Here is a 19,810-nt window from a genome sequence, read left to right on the forward strand (position 1 = left end):
ACTCTGGCTATGGCAGGACGGAGAAGGACCCCGGAGGCAGGCCAGAGGTGGGTGGGGGCTCAGGGCGGGCGCGAGTAGGACACTGAACATGGCCCCTCAACCGCCCTGCAGGAGCCCCCCTCCCCACCCTGACTCTGGCCTCACCACCCCTCGCGCAGACGCTGTTCCAGGCCCTTTCCTGGCCCCTAGACTTCCTTTTTCCAAACCCCCTCCTTCTCCAGTAGCCTGCCCCGCCTCCACCCAAGGCTTCCCATGACCTACTGAACAGAGCCCAGGCCCGTCACCCGGCCTCCTCAGCGCTGACATCCTGTTCCCACCCCCACCCTGGCCCCAGATGGCACAGGGGGCCCAGAACATGGGGAGACACGTGCACTGGCTTGTTTTTATTGCGATCAGTCTTGGAGACTCGGTAAGGCACGGAGTCCGGGGAAGGGGGCGGGGTGCCCTGGGGGACGTGGTCAGGACGATCGGGCCTCAGTGCTGGGCACCCCATCCTGGGGAATGCTCCCACTCTCTGAGTGGCTCTGAGCGCTTCTCTCCTTCAGGACCTTCTCCTGGGGGAGCCTGAGAATAAGGGGCCCTTTTTTCCCAAGAGGGTGAGTACAGGGGACAGGGGACAGGGTAAGGAAGACGCAGTTCTGTGGCCGGGAGGTGGTGGGAAGGTAAGGCTCAGGCTTGTGCCTGCTGCTCCCAACCCTTGAAGGCACTTAGAATGGGGGGGGGGGGAGGGGGCCCAGCTCAGGGGCAAGTCCTGGAGGGGGGAGGGGGAGGGGCTCAGCGTGGAGGACTCACTGAGCCCTGAGGCTCGGAGCGGGCAGGCTGCAGGGGGCCGTTTCAGCTGAAGTCTCGGTTGGGCAGGAGGAGGGGGGCCACCAGGGTCCACAGGTAGAGGAGCAGCCCCGCCCAGCTGGCGCAGACCTTCACCCACACGGCCGTCCACGTGCTGACCATCTTCCGAGCCTCGCCGGGTCTGCAACACACCGGGACCCCAGTGAGCCTGCATACACACCCCCCCCACCGCCGTGTTGAGACCTCAGTTCTGGCCCTGCCCTTACGACTCCGGTGTGACCTCTGACTTCAATTCTGGCTCTTACCTTGTAACCCAAGCCTCCATCTCAGATAGTTTTGACACTTGGCCTTGGCTATGTCTTTGACCCTCAATGTAGCTTTTGACTAATGCACCGACCTGCCCCTGACCTCAATTTCAACACTGATGCAGTCTTAGACTATATTATAACCTCACTTTGGGACCCTGGAGCTTCTGATCTTGGTCCTGACCCTCCAACCTGGCCTCTGACCCTCAATCCTGTAACTCCATCCCCGGCCCCGGATCCTATGATCAAGTTCTGATATCTCTGACCTTGAAATCTGACCCTTGACTCTATAACACCACTTCCGGCCCCTGACCTTGTTCCTCTGACCTTCGTTCCTTGACCTGGGAACTTCGATCCTGGCTTTATGGCTTGCTAACCCCGATTTTAACCCAACAGCCAAGTCTGTGACTTTGTACACTCCCAGTCCCAACCCTTGACCCCCTGACTCCTATTCTTGACCCTGTGACTTTGATTCTAACCACACACCCTAAACCCTGACCCTCCAGCCATGAATCCCAACTCTTAGCTCAGAATGCAAATAGCCACCTATGATCTATAAACCCCACCTGCCCTACACAAGCCCATGGTCCCCTTCTATGGTCCCCCCTCGCAGGCACTTAGTGAAGGTGCAAGCTGGGACGTGGACGGGTCCTGGACATCACCTCCTTGCCCAAACCTTCAGGAAGAACGTGGGAGGGGCCAGAGGAGAGGACGCCACACCCCAGCAGGGCAGAGCCCGTCCCCGCAAGGCCGGGCGGCACGCACCTGTACCAGTTGGTGAGCGTCATCATTATGTGCAGGGAGGCGAGCACCAGGCAGAAGTGGAAGAAAGAGTAGCTGTAGGTGACACCGCCCTGCTCATTGTCGAAGGCCCGGCCCTCGCAGGCCACCTGCTGCTGCTGCTGCGTGGCCTCCAGCATGGATGGGCACTCCTCTGTCTGCATCAGGTTGTTAACCTGCCGGTGGTCTGAGGAGCGCAGGCTGTGGGGCAGGGAGGGAGGAAGTAGGCAGGTGCGCGGCTCCAAGAGCTAGGGCGCCGGTCACAGCAATGGGCACAATGGTTCTAGAACCTCAGGGGCCCGGTGATCTGGTGATTAGGCTCTGGGCCCAGGGATTGACTCACTGCTCTGACTCTGAACTCCACTCCCACCCGCTCTGTGGCCTGAGGCAAGCCACTTCACCTCTCAGAGCCTCTGTAAAATTGGGGATAAGAGTACCTTCCTTGTAGAGTTGCCAGGAGTATTAATAATGGAAAGCCCCTAGCGCTGTGCCTGGCACAGAGTACAGACTAAAGAAACAGGGTGAGTGCCGGCCTGTACCTGCTGACCCCAGGCCAGGCTTCTCCCCTGCCCTCTCAGGTGCCCACACCCTACTGAGCTGGGCACGTGCCAGCGGATGGGCAAGAAGGGTCCCTGGGCCAGGGGGCGGCATCCTGCCCTGCCTCTGCTGCCCACTCACGCAGTGCCCACCCCAGGACTCAGTTTCCCCACCAGCACAATGCTGCACGTGCCCTCACCGAGGGCGCCTTCCCGCTTGCTCTCATGGCTCCGCCGTCTTCCCCTTGCTCATGCCATCAGGACGCCTCCCCAGAAGCCAGACCCCCGCCATACCTGATGAAGACGGTGCACAGGACAAAGACGACGAGCCCCACGATGCTCGGTGCGTCCCACCAGTGTGTCTCGTAGCCCTCAGGGCCCGCCAGGATCGTCCCGTTGCTCAAGTGGGTGAGCAGGTGGGGGTTGCATTTCTGGTCTGGGGAGGGGAGCACGGTCACCCTCGGCCCACGTGGGCCGGGTCCGAGGTAGGGCAGGCAGCCAGCCCAAATGCACAGACAGACATGCAACTGACCATCCAAATCCCAGCAACAGACAGAACTTAGCAGACAGATGACAGAGAAATAGCTCCTGGAATGGACACGGTCCTCCCTGAAGGACTAGCATGGGGACGGGGCTGGGCTGAGCTGTCCCTGACACCTGTGAGGGTCCCCAGCATCCCCGGAGGGCCCCTACTGACCCCAGAATGAGCCCAGGCTTCCTCGAATCCAGGCCTGTACTCACCAGGGACACTGGACAGGGCCAACCAGGTGACAAACATGGTGTAGAGCGTGATGACCGACGCCTGCAGCAGACCCGAGTTGGGCTGGGCTTCCTGGCAAAGGCAGTCCGTCAGGAAGCCCCCCGTCAGACCTGGGGGACACCCCACCCACACCTAGCCCACTCCGCCCCAACCAGGGGACCTCAGAAACCCCCGGCACCCTAGAGCCAGCCCAGCCCACACCCCTTGGGGAAACACAGTAGCCAGACCACCCACCACCCACCCGTCTGCCCAAACACGGCGTCTTCATTCCTCCCCCTCACAGATTTCCTGGGGAAGGTCTCTTCTTCACACTCTGAGTTAAAGCCCTCCCTGCTTCCCCCCTGCCATTGCCTCCACCTGAGCCCCCCCTCAGCTCCTCACTGCCCACTGCACTGCAGCCACAGTGGCCTCCTCTCTGTCCACAGAACCTACCAAACCCTCTCCTACCTCAGGGCCTTTGCACTCGCTGTGCCTGTTGTCTGACACGGCCCTCCCCAACATCTCCACACAGCATTCCTCTCCTTAGCATTCAGGCCTCAGCTCCGAGTTCCCAGGGAGGCCCCTCGTACCCTGCCCGCCCACCCACCTTTTGTCCACTCTCTTTTATTTCCCACATAGCTCGTATTTCCCCAAGTTACCTTACTTGGCCTCGTCTCCTGTCAGGGGCCTTTCCCCACCCCTCACTACACATACCCTTGACAATAAGAATCTAAACTCTGATTAAGAGCACAGGCTCGAGGGGCACCTGGGTGGCTCAGTCGGTTGAGTACGGACTCTTGATTTTGGCTCAGGTCATGATCTTGTGCTTTGTGAGATTGAGCCCCATATCGGGCTCCACGCTCACAGCACGGAGCCTGCTCGAGATTCTCTCTCTCTCCTTCTCTCTTCGCCCCTCCACCCCCCACTTGTGCTCTCTTGATCTCATAAATAAATAAATAAATAAATAAATAAATAAATAAATAAATGACTTAAAGGAAAAAAAAAGCACAGGCTCTGGAGGCCAGTCTACCCCCAGCTCAGCCCCCTGCTAGGGTAACCTCAGGCGAGTGTCTTTCCTCCTCCAAGAAAGTATGAAAGTGGAAAGTGGGGACAATGATGGTGCACGACTAAATGACAGCACAGATGTCATCAACTGGCAGCTGTGGTTATCGTTCCCCCTCTTCCCCACCGCTGTATCCCCCACATCTACAGGAGGGTCTGGTACACAGCAGGTGTTCCAGAAGTAGTAGTTGAATGAATACTGATTGCTGTGTGAGCTGGGACAGAGGCATCACCCTCTCTGGGCTTCAATTTTCTCGCCTGGAAATAGGGGCCCTGACCAGAAGGGAGGCTCCCCACCTTTCTGCTCAAGGCCCTCAAAGGCCATGCAAGATAGCTGTGAAGCCCCTGGTGGGCTGAGATCCCCAACCACGAAGCACCCCTGGGCTCGCAGGCTTTCTGAAGCACACGATGACCTGGGGAGCCCCACCCGGTACCCCAGATGGTCTGGGACTAGAAACTGTGGAACTTCACCTCCCAGCACCCCTTGCTGAGGGGTCTAGGAATCGTCGCTCAGTGGTCCTCCCTGTCTTCCGATTTCCATAAAGACAACAATGATAACAATAGTTAATGTCTGATGGATACCTATACCCCCGACCCTGTTCTGTGTTCACAAACTACCTCTGTCCTGCAAATAACTCCAAAGAGTCGGTATCAGCCTCATCTCTACATGTGAGAAGAGCAAAGCACAGAGAGGTTAAGGCACTTTCCCAAAGACACCCAGCACACAGATGTGCAAACCAGGACTCCAACCCAGGGAGGCTGACTTGGGAGTCCACACTCCTAGCCCGAGCCTCTGTCCCAGGACCCCAAGGTTCCCATCGGAAGTCCCACATCCCATCAGGACCGGCAGACAGGCGGGCTCACCTGGACCTTGGGCAGGACGGCGACGATGGAGACGCAGAAACAGAGAGTGAGGTTGAGGCCGATGAAGACCTTGCTCTCGTAGCAGGTGCCGGGCTGGGTATAGTAGATGAACAGTAGCGTCACGGCCGCAATGGACAGCATGTAGAAGAGGAGGGTGAAGAAGAAGAGGCCTGGGCAGGGAGGGGGGGATGGCAGGCAGAAGGGTCAGGAGGCACAGGGACCCCCGGGTCCTCGAGGGGGCTTCTTGGGCAGTCCCCTGTGTGAGCCCTTGGCTTCCTCATTGGAGGAATGATGTCAGGGTCTCTGGAATGTCCATCATTCATCAACGCCTGAACTGAAAAGACTCCCTTGCCATAAAGAAGCTGACCATGAAAAGAACTATGATGAATACAAAACAGTCTTTTAAAAAGTCAGCCAGAGGGGTGCCTGAGAGGGCTCAGTCGGTTGAGCATCTGACTTCAGCTCAGGTCAGGATCTCATGGTCCGTGGGTTCGAGCCCCGCGTCGGGCTCTGTGCGGACAGCTAGCTCAGAGCATGGAGCCTGCTTCGGATTCTGTGTCTCCCTCTGTCTGCCCCTCCCCCGCTCGCACTCTGTCTCTCACTGTCTCAAAAATAAATAAACATTAAAAGTAAATTGTTTTAAGTCAACTGGATGCAGGGTGACCTGAGGAAGCCCTCTTGTCTCTGTCAGAGAGACCAGCCGTGTTTGAGAGGCATGAAACCAAACCAGCTCCTGAGCGAGCTTTTCTCCTTGATCTGCTCAGAAAGACAGCTCACCAGGCACCTGTCCTGCCATGGGGGGCTTCTGTGACCCAGTGTCATTGGGCTTGGTCTGGGCTGGCTGTGCATGGCCCGTCCCGTAGGAACCACTGAACTCAAACCCCGCCAAGGCCTCTCGGGTTCGGCTCTCCTCTGGCCACCCACTAAAGTGACCCTGGGACCAGCTGCCCCTTCCCGTCATCTGCCCTGGACAGTTCAGTCGCAGCCCTGGAGCAGGGGCTGCTACAGATGCCCTCCAGGCCTTCCCGTAGCTTCGGGGGGCGCCGGGTCCCTGCATCCGGAGGCTGGCCGGCGGCGCTCACCTGCGTACCAGGCCCGGGAGTCGCACGCCTCCGCCCTGCCCAGCCACCGCTGGTTCCACGAGTGAGCGAAGTCGATGAGCAGCACCAGCTGAATGAGGATGAAGAGGAAAGAGCCCACGACACCGAAGTAGAACCAGACTGGGTGGGGAGAGGAAACACGGGTGAGGGGAGGGGAGGCGGGGCCGAGCGGGGGCAGCCCGGGCACCAGGCTTCCCGGGATTAATGCAGCGGGCACGCTCCGGCCGTCTCCCTCTCACACACATTTACTCATTCGACAGTCGGTTATGCCACGCCCTGCGGCGGTGACCCTGAGAAGCAGCAGTGTCCCTGCCCTCAGGAAGCTCCTAGCCACGCACACGGTGCCGCGTGGCAGGTGGCGGGGTCTGCGTGAGGCTGAGGCAGCTTCCGCCTGTCCCCCCCATGTTGTCCAAAGGCCATGTGGCCAAGCACCAGAGTGCCGTCTCCCTGGGTGGGGGGCAGCGACCCAGCCCACAGCCCAGGGTCCCTGTGCCAGGGCACAGAGCCACCCCCACCAGCGCTCGTCTCTCTGGAGCCCCCCATCCCTCCTGGGAGCCCCCCATCCCTCCCACCAGGGCCACCTACCATCGGAGAAGGAGCCATCAGGGATGTAGAACGCGCCCACGGTGATGCCCACGAGGATCAGGAACTTAAAGAACCAAAACCTATTGGGGGCGGGGAGGACAGCCAAGGGGGCTGAGTGGGGGAGGGGACCAGGCCTGGCCCCCAGAACCCCATCCCCCAAAGGGCAGGTACTGGGACAGGTGAACAGGGACTTTCTAGCGGTCTGATGGGCACAGGAAGTCCATCCCGGCCCTTGAAGAAACCCCTGAGAGGCAGAGGGAAGGGTCAAGCTGGAGCGGCAGTGGTCACCCAGGTCCTTGCCCCAACTGTGTTGCTAAAGTGCCGTGTGGCCTTAGGCACATTCTTGCCCTTTCTGACATATCCATCTGAGCAGTGGGAGTAACGGAAGGAGCCGCTCTCTGTGCTTGGGTGGCTCCTGAGTGGGGAACAGGGCCGGAGCTGCAGTCGGGCAGGGGCGCCCTCACCCGTTCTGGATGGCGGCCCTGGGGTCCCGGCTGCTGCGCACGCAGAGCATGAGCAGGGTGAAGAGGAAGAAGAAGGCCGCTGTCGCAAAGCACATGCGGTAGACGGCGCGGTGGCCGAGCAGGGAGCCGCAGTCGATGTGGCCCTGAAGGACCACGGGGGTCCCGGCCCCCTCCTCACACACCCATGGCAGCTGTGGGGACACAGAGCAGCATGAGGGCCCCGCCCCCAACCCCTGGGCCAACTCTGCCAGGAGGGGAGCACCCTCCTTCCCCCCCATCTGCACCCCCACCCACCACTGGGGCTGAACCCCTGTGAGTGAGTGCCTCTCCCCAACCCGGGACAGATGGGGACCCAGAGTCAGTCACTCTGCAGTGGCGCCTGCAGCCTCAGGGCGCATGGCTCTGTGGAAAGCGTGGATTTCCTCACATGCTCCCCTCCCACCACCTATGCCAGGATGCCCGGAGATTCCAGGGCCCCTCTGGGGTTTCTGAGGTGGGGGCTGACAACCTGCATTTCCAGCACACTCCCCAGGTCATTCGTACCTTCACACACACACACACACACACACACACACACACACACACCAGAGCCACAGGCCTAGAGTCACTCTGGGTCTGTGCCAGGCTATGAAACGCAGAGAGGAAGGGAAGTGAGGACCCCAAACAGGGCTTGAGCACTAAGCAGGGGACAGCATGCCCCGGCCAGTGTCCAGGGAACAATGATAATTAGTAAGATTCTCCAAGGAGGGGGCCTCTGAGAAGCCATAATCCCCACGTGAGGTTCGAACTCTCCTCCCCACATGAAGCAATGCCCCCATCACCGAGCTGGGTCCGTGGGCGCACGGGGACACTCCTGTGCCCCGGCCCCCCAGCCTTCACACAGGCCAGTCCCCAGGCCGCCCCGCCCCCAGGGCCACTCACCTTGTGGAGCTGGCTCTCCACGCCAGGGCTCAGCATGATGATGGACACCAGCACCCCCAGGAAGAGGAAGGCCGTGAAGATGAGGCGGCTCACGGTGGAGTTAGGGCTGGAGGGGCAGCAGGCGCACAGGATGCAGGGGGCAGAGCCGCAGAGGCAGGACGCCTGTGGGGAGGGAAGGGTGGCACCCTGACTCCCTGACTCTTCTCCCCTCCCCCGTCCCAGCAGGAGCAGACATGACCCACCCATTCCATGTCCCCGAATCTTCCCTCCTCATGCCTGGGCCTCCTCCCCAGGTGTTATCCCATTTAACTTTCAAGCACCAGAGGGCACTGGGGAAATCAAGCCTCCAAAAAGTTGGATCACACTGTTTCTGATGTGAGGGGAAGCAGAGTGGTAAAAAATAGATAGATAGATAGATAGATAGATAGATAGATAGATAGATAGATAGATAATCCAGAAGACCAGCTCTGGTGTGACCTTATACAACTCACTCAACCTCTCTGAACCTCAGCTTCCCCTACTGTAAGATGGGAATCATCTTATCACGGGAATTTCATTTTAGTTCATTTTATTAATGTTTTATTCATTTTTGAAAGGGAGTGAGCAGGGAGGGACAGAGAGACAGAGGGGGACAGGGATCCGAAGTGGGCTCTGAGCTGACAGCAGTGAGTCCGATGTGGGGTTTGAACTCACCAACTGGGAGATCATGACCTGAGCCAAAGTCGGACACTCAACTAACTGAGTCACCCACGTGCTCCGGGAATTTTGCAGTGTAACCCACTCAGGCTTCTTTTCCCCCCCTCCCTGCTTCGTTTTTCTCCTTAGGACTGACTATCATCTGATTGGCTTTCTATGTGACTCCTGTGCGACCCCCCTCCCGTTTCTAGCACTAAGCGGCACGGGGCAGGGGTTTTGTTCACTGTGGCAGTCCCAGAAATCGGGGGACGGTGCCTGGCTCACAGCGGGAGCTCAGCGACTACCTAGTGAACAAACGCAAGTGTCTGGCATAGCCCCAGACGGACGTTAAGGCCTCAGGAAACAGCGAGCACATGAGAAACATCTGCTGAATGAATGGAATGTAGAACTGTGAGTGGCTGTGATTTCCTGCTCTGGGGCTGGACCTGTCTCGACCGCAGCGGGGGTCTAACCCCTTCCCTCTCCTGGCTCCTCCGCCCAAGCTGGAGTCAGTCCAGCCCCTGGCCTCCCTGGGGCTGGCTGAGATCACTTCGAGGGCTGGTGATGCCCCGGTACTCACAGCTGGCGCCCCCAAAGACCGACCTTCCTGGGAACCAGGCCTGCCACCCGATATACCTGGTCACCCGTCTGTCTTCCCCCAAACAGCCCCAGCTCCTCACCCAGGCATTTAAGAGTCAAGAGCAAGAAGGGCGCCTGGGTGGCTTAGTTGGTTAAGCGTCCGACTTTCGCTTAGGTCATCATCTCGCGGTTCGTGGGTTCGAGCCCCGCGTCGGGCTCTGTGCTGACTGCCAGCTCAGAGCCTGGAGCCTGTTTCAGTCTGTGACTCCCTCTCTCTCTGACCCTCCCCTGCTCACGCTGTCTCCTCTCTCCTCTAGAAATAAATAAAACTTTTAAAAAAAAAAAAAAGAGTCAAGAGCAAGAAAGACAAACACAGCCTCCACCCGTATACATTAAAGACACTCAACAATCATTACACCTGGTAGGTGCTGCCCTGAGAGTCACTGAGGGGGGCCTACTTTAGACTGGGGGTGGCGGGTCCTCTCCCTGAACAGTGACATTTAAGCTGAGCTGAAGAATGAGGGGAAGAAAGAAAGAGGGTTCCAGACAGAGGGAACAGAGGCGGAGGCAGCTCTGGGGCAGGCCTGAGCCAGGCAATGGAGAAAGAGAAAGAGGCCCCTGTGGCCGAGCTTTGGCGAGTGGGGAGTGGGGAGCCTGGCCAGGCTGGTGGGGCCCCACGTGCAGAACTGTGGTGTTGATCCTAAGAGCAGAGGGCATCCATCAAGGGGTTAGAGCTGGGCGGGGCAGGAACAGCCTTACAGGGAAAGGCTGGCCCTATGGAGAGGAGGTTGAGGGACCCCACACCTTACTTTCTGGAGCGGTCACAAGGGGCACAGCACACTCTGCTTGAAATGTAGCTGCCTCCCGTCTCCCCTTCCCTTCCTCCCAAGAGTAGAAACGTCCCTAGAGATGGCCCCTGTTACCCATCTCTCTTGGCAAAGCCAAGTTCAACAGGGATGCTAAATGCAATACTTGCAGAACGAATTTCTTCTTCACGGGCCAAATCATAACTCCGGTTACACCTTGCAGCACCCACCCCAAGCCCTGCCTCCTACCCCTGGCTGCCTTTTGGAGGCGAAGGGATACGCAAATGCCAGAAAAAGTGTTTTATAAACATAAAGAACATCCTGGCTATTAGTCTCATTTTACAGATGGGGAAATTGAGATAAGGTAAGTTAGAACATTCCAGAATCACCGAGCAAGTGGACAGCAGTGCTGAGAGTCCAGGCTGACAGTGACAGCTATCCTTTATGAGTTATCCAGTCCTAGGCACTGTGCTAAGCAAGCACCTTATTTATCTGCATTAAGTGTCATTGACACTTTGGAGTAAGTGTGTTGTAGCCTCCCACTTACAAATGGGGAAAATGACTCAGGTGACGTGACCAAGGTCATACAGCAAGAAAGCTGAGGAGCTGGGGTTTGAGCTCGGGTCTGTCTGTGCCAAGGGCCCACTGGCTCATCGATGGCAGTCTCGTTTAATTTCAAACCCCCCTGGGATAGAAAGAGTCCCTCCAGTGCCAGCAAAAACCAACAGAGACCCACAGCCCCGATCTTGTGAGCTGGTTGAAGTGCCCGAATCAGGGCCTGGCTCTGGCTTGTTATCATGTCCATGGGAGACATGCAAGAAGCTTCCCCACTGCAATCGGGGGCCTGGCCTTTCAGTTCACTCTAATTCTTTTTTTTTTAATGTTTTATTTATTTCTAGGGGTGAGAGAGAGAGAGAAACAGCGTGAGCAGGAGAGGGTCAGAGAGAGAGGGGAGATACAGACTCTGAAACAGGCTCCAGGCTCTGAGCTGGCACTCAGCACAGAGCCCGACGCGGGGCTCGAACCCAAGAACCACGAGATCATGACCTAAGCGAAAGTCGGATGCTTAACCGACTAAGCCACCCAGGCGCCCCTAAAGAAGAAAACTTTTAAATTAAGACAAGGGGCGCCTGGTCAACGGCTCGGGTCATGATCCCAGGGTCTGTGAGTTCGAGCCCTATGTCAGGCTCTGTGCTGACAGCTCAGAGCCTGGAGCCTGCTTCGGATTCTGTGTCTCCCCCTCTCTCTGCCCCTCCTCCCCGTCAAAAGTAAATAAACATTAAAAAAAAATTTTTTTAATTAAGACAAAAATAAAATAGGCACAAAGCTGTAGGTTTTATGGGCTTGTGAGAATCTCAGGAGACTGCAGACAGCCGAAATGTCCTGCAGCAGGGGCCAGGGTGGCCCACTTACCACACGACTGTTACAGGGGCAGGAAAGGAAAACGTCACCGGGCTGAGGAGCAACAGGGACTGACACTGATGACGCAGTGTGAGAAGCCAAGGCGGACACGGAGCTGCCCCCGTGCTACGATTACAAACCCCCTCCCCCAAATGCACTCAGGGGAACAGCGGCAACAGAGAGGCACCAACACACTGGCTGCGTCCTAGCAGCCGGGCTCTTGGAACAGAGCATCAGAACTTAGGAAGCCCTGTATCTTAGTGTTTTCAGGCTGCAGGGTTCCTAGGCATTGGACTGGTCCAGCCTCTTTCTAATGAAGAATCACCAGTAAGGCGGCCTCTACTGCTTGCACACTGCCAACAATGAGGGGCTCACTACCTCCTGAGGCACGCTGGGCCGCTCTGGAGCTGGGTGTGGTTTGGCATGGGGGGAAGAGGCTATCACTGATCATTCAGCTCTCTCCTGGTTGTCCTTAAAGCCAGGGACACGGGTTCTTAGAACCATTCCTGGGGCACTGGGTAGGTGAGAGAGGCAGTGGAGGGTTGGGGCCACAGTTTAAAGTTGTTTGGTTTAGGGGCACCTGGGTGGCTCAGTTGGTTAAGTGTCTGACTTTAGCTCAAGTCATAATCTTGTGGTTCGTGGGTTTGAGCCCCGCATCAGGCTCTGTGAGCCTGGAGTCAGTTTCGGATTCTCTCCCTCTCTCTCTCTCTCTGCCCCTCCCCCACTTGTGCTTTGTCTGTCTCTGTCTCTCAAAAACAAACATCAAAAAAAATAAAGATGTTTTGTTTAAAACAAACTGGCCCTCCACTTCTGGGTATTAGTCTAAAGCAAGGACTCAAACAGGTATCTGCATACCCATGTTTATATCAGCATTATTCACAACGATCAAAAGGTGGAAGCCAACCTAGTGTCCGTGGACCACAAAACGTGGTCTATCCATACAGTGGAATATCACTGAGCCTTAAAAAGGAAGGAAATTCTGACACAGGCTACAACACAGATGAACCTTGAGGACATTACAGTGAGTGCCATAAACCAGAGACAGAGAGCAGACTGGGGGTTCCAGGGGCTGGGGGTGGGGGTGGGGATTATTACTGAACGGGTAGGGAGTTTCAATTTGGGAAGATGAAAAAGTTCTGGAGATGAAGGGTGGGGCTGGCAGCAGACAACTGAATGTAGTTCAGCCACTGAAGCCTGCAGGTAAAAATGGTTACACCGGTCAGTTTCACATGATGTGTATTTCACAATAAGGAAAACGGAGGGGGCAGTTTTCAAAGCAGAGTCCGCAGTTAGCTCCGTGAGGAAGGGAAAGGTGTTCCACAAGGGGATTAGCACCTGCTAAGCTGTGAGAAGCACTGTAGCTTCGGGGAAGCTGGCAAGAGAGGCTCTGGGGATGACAGAAGTGACGGCCCAGGTCCCTGCGGGCAGTGCCGCGGAGTCTGCACTTTTCCTGAGAGCCATGAGCAAGGCTGGTGTGGAAGCAGAGCATCAGATCTGCATTACACAAATGTCACTTTGGTCACAGACAGAAGACAGACCAAGGGGGTGGTGGGCGGTACCTCTGGGAACCGGGAACCGGGAGAGAGAGCTGGCGGGACAGACTCCAAGGGAAGACAGATCTTAGAGTTTCTGTGGTGTGGCCCACACTATTTCCCCCTCTCGTGCATTTGGGATGATGCCATTTGATATCATAAAAATAGATCTCCATTTTAAATATATATATCATGTTTCCTGAGATAAATTACAAGCTCCTTGAAAACTAAAAAAAAAAAGTTAAAATGCAATTTTTTTAAGATTTTACTTTTAAATAATTTCTACACCCAACCTGGGGCTCAAACTCACAACCCCGAAGTCAAGAGTCGCAAGCTCTACCAACTGAACCAACCAGGCGTCCCTAAAATGGTAAATTTTACGTTATGTATAACTTGCCACAATTAAACAAAAAACTGGTCCCAGCAAGGAAGGGATGCACCTTGTGGACGTCACCGACAGCCCCATTACTGGCTGAGCCAGCCTGGGACTAGACGAAATTACAAGAGAGAAGAGGTCAGCCCCCAAACCACTCAGTGCACACTGACTTCCCCACGCAGCACTGGGAATAGTCTTTTTCCCACTGTGGGACTCAGTTACCTCAGCCACAAAATGGGCTCCTGGGCAGGACAGTGAAGTGGCCAAGAGCCCAGGCTCTACCATCAGACAGTTGGGGTGTCACGGGCTTCACCGTTTCCTCGAATGTGGCCTTGAGTGTTTTACCACCCTGGGGTGCTTAGAGTAGCCACTACATGCCAGCTTCATGCTAAATATACCGGCGTGTTCATCTCGGTTCTACTCAATCCTCACAACGTGCTGAGAGAGGCCCCACTGTTCTCCCACTTCCTATTCTCTCCGCCCCAGAGAGAGGGGCCAAGTGACTGCCCACGGTCACACAGCAGAGGAGGAAGAGGAGCGCAAGTCACTTTCCTCACCAGGATCTAAGTCCCATCGTCTGACCCCGCTGTGGGCCCATCTTATCTTCTCTGAGCCAGGATTTGTGCCCGGCCCAATACAAATGCAAACCGAAAGGCATGATGGGCAGATGCAAATGCGTCATGGCTAGAAGTCTCCGTGGATCCACAGACTCCAGAATGTTTCCCCGAAGATACCCAGGAACCCCCATTAGAACTTCACTCCTATGGGGCAAATCTCCATGGAAACAGGTGGTTTTCAGTGTGTAGCAACACCCAACTGCACCATCTAATACTGTGTGGCTATGGAGAAACCACCTTCCCTCTCTGATCTAGTTTCTCATTTGTGAGATGGGAATAGTATTGACTGCTCACTGGGGTCCCTGTGAGGACTGAATGACAGGGTACATATAGAGTGCTCACTGCAGTGCTGGCCTGTGCCGCCACGGGACAGCACTGGGCCATGAGTGATCAGTACTGGTGGCTGTCATTGGTCTGATGATCTGAAATAGGATAACCATGTCCCAGGCCCGGGGGGGAGAGATGACGAGACAGCGTGGTGAGGGGCTCTGCACGGCACCTGGCATGTGGTAGCAACTCAGTAAATGTCAGAGGTCAGAGCCCCAAGGGGAGGCCACCATAAGGAGAGCCAGGAGCCTCACAGATAGGAGATACTCAACAGGCGAGCCGCCCAATTCTACCCTGGGCCAGTCCCTCAGGCACCTGGGGTGTGAAGGCAGGGAAGGTTCTGGCAGGAGCCTGGACCAGGAATCAGATTTTAATTTTGACTGTGCGGTTCCCTTTCCGTTCACTGTGCAACTTTTGGAAATTCAGCTAACCTCTCTGAGCTGCAGTTTTCTTGATGTGTCTGAGCAAACTTGCCCGGTGCCTTCTGGTCTCAGCCTGGTAGGATTCCATGACTCAGTGACCAGCTTAGGCTCCAGAGGGAATTCTCCACCCTCCTTTCCAAGATGATAATAACAATAGCTCCACGCACTGTATGCCAGGAACTGGGTGGGGCACTTTTCAATCTTCCTCAAACAGCATTATGAAGGAGGCAGATGGGGAGACGGAGGCACAGGGGACTGGCAGGTCGCCCCTCAACGTGTGCCTCTCCCAAGCCCGCCGGCTCCCTCCCCCACCAGGAAGCAAACCTCTCTTGGCCAAGAGAGCCAAGCCCACACCTAGAATTCACTGGGCGGAAAGGGATCTCAGGGGCCAGTCCTTGATTCTGCACACACACCCCCATGCACACTTCACAGGTGGGTAAATGGAGGCCCAGAGAGGACAGAGGCTGTCCAGAGACCCACTCTACAGCTTCTCTGGGCCGATATCACTCTCAGAAAATGGTTGTGAAGGAAATCTCTAGATCCCTAAGTTGCCACCTTTACATCCCACCCATCCTAACACACACACAAATCAGGGACAAAGGAAAGCAAGGCCTGAGAGTCAATAGCCACCAGATTCAGCTCTTCGCCTCTGCTCCTCTTTGTGTAGGGCCGAGGGGGAGGGAGCTGCCTGAATGAACCTCGGGTTTAATGAGGGGAAGAGGGAAAGGAGAGGGGGCTGGGAAAAGGGAAAGAAGAAGGGGCCTCCCAGCCGGGGTCTGGCACAAGCTCCTCCCGGTCCTGGCTGCAGCCCCAAAGCAGAGGCTGGCTATCCCCAACGCCCCCAGGTCCCCGTGCCCAGGCGCCCAGGTACTACCCCCACTCTCTCAATTCTTGGGTCTTCCAACCCCGAGGTGGGCCCGGTGGCAGAGGCAAACCAAATCGACCTCACTCAGGGGTGGCTTAGAAAGGCGGCTGGGGGCTTCCTCCCCACCCCCATTTCAGGCTATGGGGCCCGGAGTGGGTAGGGTCCGGGGTTCCTTGGGGAACTGCCCGGGACTGAGCCAGGCTGAACGCGGCAGAGACGGACCCAGAGAGACAGACTGGACGGTAGGACAGACGGACAGACCGTGGGGCAGACAATGACTGGTGGAGCAGCCACGGGCGGACAAAGACAGTCGGATAAACGAACGGACAGAAACAGTCGTCAGACAAATACACATGGACAAACTCAGGCAGGCGGGCAGGGCGACAGGCTGACGGACGGGCTGCCAGGGGGACAGAGAAGACACACCACAGCGCAGAGAGGGGCAGAGCCCGGGCGGGCCGCACAAAGAATCCTAATGTCCGACAGGAAGACGAGGGGCGCACCGCGAGGAAGTTGGGCCGGCTGGGGTCGCGGCGCGCACCCGCACCCGCACCCCGGGCTCTGGGCCTCGGTCTCCCCAGGTCCCGGGAGGGGCGGCTGCCCAAGGCCCGCCCCGCAACCCGGGCGCGCCCCAACCCCTCCCCCCGCCCCGTAACCCGAGCCCGCGACAGCAGCTGTCCCCGGCGCCCGCAGGTCCGGGATGGGGGTGGGGGGACCGAGGGACGCGGGGACCCGAGGGGCGAGGTGGCGGGGTGCGGGCCCCGAAAGACAAGTTTGGAGGAAGGAAAAGGAAGAAACTATCTGGAGGAAGAAGACGGGACAAAAGTGCGGGGCCAAAGAAGGGGCCGGCGGCGCGCGGGCGGGCTCGGGGCTCGGGACTCACGCAGCTGAGCAGAGAGCAGGCGCCCAGGCAGGCCCCCATGGCGGCGGCGAGGGGCGCGGGGCGCGGGGCGCCGGCGGCGGGTTCCTGGGACTCCGGGCGCCCGGTCCTGGCCCCGCCCCCGCCCCCGCCCCGCCCCGGCCGGGCCCCGCCCCCGCCCCCGCCCCCGCCCAGCCCAGCCCCACCTGCCGAAGCCGCTCGTCGCTTTCCGGCGGCGCTCGGAGCCTCCCGAAACTCACCTGGGGCAGGTGCGGCACGGGCGTGACCCGTAGGGAAAGTGAGGGGGTGCAGGGTTCCCCGCGGCCGTGCGAGCCGTGCTGCCGCCCCGACTCTGCCCCGGGTTCAAGTCCTGGTCCAAAGCGAGCATTGGGAAATATCGAGTCCAGACGAGGCCGCAGTGTGACCTTGTAACACTGCCCCCTCCCAAGGGGGCAGAAGCCAAGTTGGGGGCACCCCAAACTCCTCGGTGTAGAGCCTCTACCCAAAACATGGGTGTTGAACGGTGCATGATTGGATAAAGAAACTTGGGCAAATCGCTTCGCCTCTCTGAGCCCCAGTTTCCCCGTCTGTGAAGTGAGGATACCCACCTCCTGGGGCTTTTATAACACACAACAGATGCCTGGCAAATGTGAGCTACTTGACACCCCTGTTTCTCGCAAGACCCCGGCCTCACGCTCTTACAGCCATCCTTCCCTCCATCCACCTGCCTTCAAGCTCCTCCAAGACTCCTGTCTTGGGCCACATGCTTCTCTGAGCCATTTCTGTTGGCTGGCTTATTGCTCCCCAGGGATGGCCAAACTCTGGCCCCCAGCTAAGGAGGTCAGCAGGGGTGGCTGGGTCACATTTCCAGCCCGCCACCCTGCAGGGGTAAGTGGGAGAAGCGGGGCTCTGTAATTATGCTCGGCTTACCCTCCAGCCCTCTCCTCACCCAAGCCTATGGTCCAGGTGCCTCACAGTAGGCCCTGAGGCCAAAGATCCGGCCTGACCGCCTCCTTGGGTGATTCATGGGGTGCCAGGCTGTTAATTGTGACCAGGACTGTTCCGCAATCACACCCTACAGTTTCCCTCCTCCACTCTTTTGCCCCCATGATGGCCCGACAGCCTCCCCGCCCCCCAGAAAGTCCTTTTTTCTCCTTGCCCCCCTTTCTGCCCTTGAAAGCCTTGCCCACATCCCCTATCTTCTCAGTGAAAAGAACCACCACCACCCCCAAACCACTCCCCGGCCCAATTAGGAATGAATATCCCCCAGTTTCCCTGTGCTTCTACCACATGGGCCTCTGTTATGGCCTCACGAATAACTAAAGTTGCCACAAGGCTCGAGCCCGTACCAGCTTCTGCCACCCACACAGTCCCATTCAAGCCCCCCAATAGCCCTGAGAAATAGATTTATTGCCCACCCCACCCAATTTATAGATGAGGAAACTGAGGCTCAGGTACGTAAAGTGATGTGCTCTATGGTAGCTAAGCACCGAATGAATACCGGCCATGATTATTGCCTGTTCTTGTTGTTGCTCAAGGCCACCCAGGTCAGAAGGGCAGGGCTGGAAGACCACCTGGCCTGGCCTTGACCTCAGAACCCAAGGTCTGTCCCTGACCTCTCACTGCCTCTCTTGGAAAGCAGATGCAACGATATTCTCTCTTTCTGTCCAATAACAGGTACTGTGCTTCCCTAGTCTGAGACCCTCAAGGGACTTTATCCAAGTCACGTCTGCACCAGCAGCAAGCCTGGCGCATAGTAAGTGGTCAGCCCTTGCTGAATGAATGCACATCTGAACTTCTGCGAGCCCAGTTTCCTTAGCTGGTTGTGACTGATGGTCTGGTCCCCAGACAGCCCATTCCCAGCCCATGGGGATGCTCACGCTGCTTTCCTTCCCCAAGCAGTTGTGGACATGGAGAAAGCACTCGAGGAAATAGGCAGTCGTCTAAAAGGAGGGAGGGATTCACAGGCCTCAACTGGGTCTGGTTTTAGATGGTGGTTTTGCAGAGCAGAGTGGCAGTACTGCCATTGTCCCGGTCCTACCGTGCCTGAGATCCCCAAGACTGAGGCGAGAGGCCCCCGCAGCACCCTACGTGGAGGGGCTGGCCGCGCCACAGATAACTCACTGGGCTGCCTTGTCCCGGCGACTCCTCCTCTTTCAGCCTCATGCTTCTCATCTGTAAAATGGAGACCATCATTTTGGCTTGAGCTGTCTCAGGAGATTATTGCGAGGTGAAATGAGGAGGTAGATAAAGAGGCTTCATTTCTTGTATCTTGCCCAGCATGCCCACCCCTCTCCCAGTCTTGAACCTCCTTCCTGGGCCAGAGTCACTCTGTCTCTCACGCCTCCAGAGGCAAGATCGCAGTCAGTAGCTGTGTGATCCTAGCAAGCCACCCAGCCTCTCTGAGCCCCACTGGAGGTTGGGATTCAGGATAATCATGGCTCGTCCAACTCCATCAAGCCACACAAACTGTGGCCATTGAGAGAAATATACAAGAGTCAGTCGGTCCATCCCTCTGTGCCTATCACCCAGCCCAGAAAGGGGCTCAGCTCTCCAGATCCCAAAGGAAACAGGCTCTACTTCTTTCCCACGCACCCCAAGGGTTCTCCCATCGGATCTCACTGGGCCTCGGCGTCCAAATGTCAATAGAGGAATAATCCCCTGCTCAAGCTCCCAGTGCTCCCCGGTGTTCCCCGGTACACTCTTGCCCGATCCTTTCTCACCATTCTCCCGTCCATGAGGACTCAGATGCACCCTAGCTTCGAGCCTCCTCCTGTCTGCCGGGCCGCGCTCTCCACACTGGCCTCCACTTCCTGCTTCTGACCCATTTACAGGGTGGGGCTGAGGCTATCTCTTATGAATATGCATGTGGGATAATGAGGGCTTGGGACTGGAGGAGGTCGTGGGGAGAGCTGTTCACTAGGCACCCTCCACCCGCTCTCCCCATACACAGCCCCCCAGCATGGCTGTCCTCCCTCCCAAAGGGTGCACGGGAGTTTGGGGCAAAGGTTGAAGTAATAATAATAATGTCCACAGCAACCATTTTAAAGTGTCTACAACATGCCAAGCACTCTGCTAAGAGCATCTCCTATAAGAAGCTTTTAAGGAAATCATTCTCCCCATTTAACAGATAAGGACGTTGATGCTCCAGGAAGTTAAGTACTGCAGTATAAACCATATGTAGAATGTACACAGTGATTACGTGC

General features: G+C 57.1%; 1 protein-coding gene across 2 annotated transcripts; it reads right to left on the reverse strand.

Annotated features, from left to right (window-relative positions):
* Window positions 1–363: 363 nt before the first annotated feature.
* Window positions 364–19,361, reverse strand: SERINC2 (serine incorporator 2). Of its 2 annotated transcripts, XM_039232254.1 has the most exons (11): window positions 19,328–19,361; window positions 18,729–18,779; window positions 8,146–8,307; window positions 7,225–7,415; window positions 6,761–6,840; window positions 6,158–6,295; window positions 5,076–5,245; window positions 3,152–3,242; window positions 2,705–2,846; window positions 1,860–2,075; window positions 364–970 (listed from the first exon to the last, which is right to left on the reverse strand). In XM_039232254.1, exons 1-11 carry the CDS (start codon window positions 19,340–19,342, stop codon window positions 835–837), a joined length of 1,392 nt encoding a protein of 463 aa, XP_039088185.1. In that variant the 5' UTR covers window positions 19,343–19,361; the 3' UTR covers window positions 364–834. The 2 variants fall into 2 exon arrangements, with proteins under 2 accessions (XP_039088185.1, XP_039088195.1); XM_039232264.1 differs by lacking the exons at window positions 18,729–18,779; window positions 19,328–19,361 and adding an exon at window positions 16,629–16,724.
* Window positions 19,362–19,810: the final 449 nt, after the last annotated feature.

The sequence above is a fragment of the Hyaena hyaena genome, unplaced genomic scaffold (assembly GCF_003009895.1).
Source record: "Hyaena hyaena isolate Hyena2069 unplaced genomic scaffold, ASM300989v1 scaffold_3, whole genome shotgun sequence".
Lineage (NCBI taxonomy): Eukaryota > Metazoa > Chordata > Mammalia > Carnivora > Hyaenidae > Hyaena > Hyaena hyaena.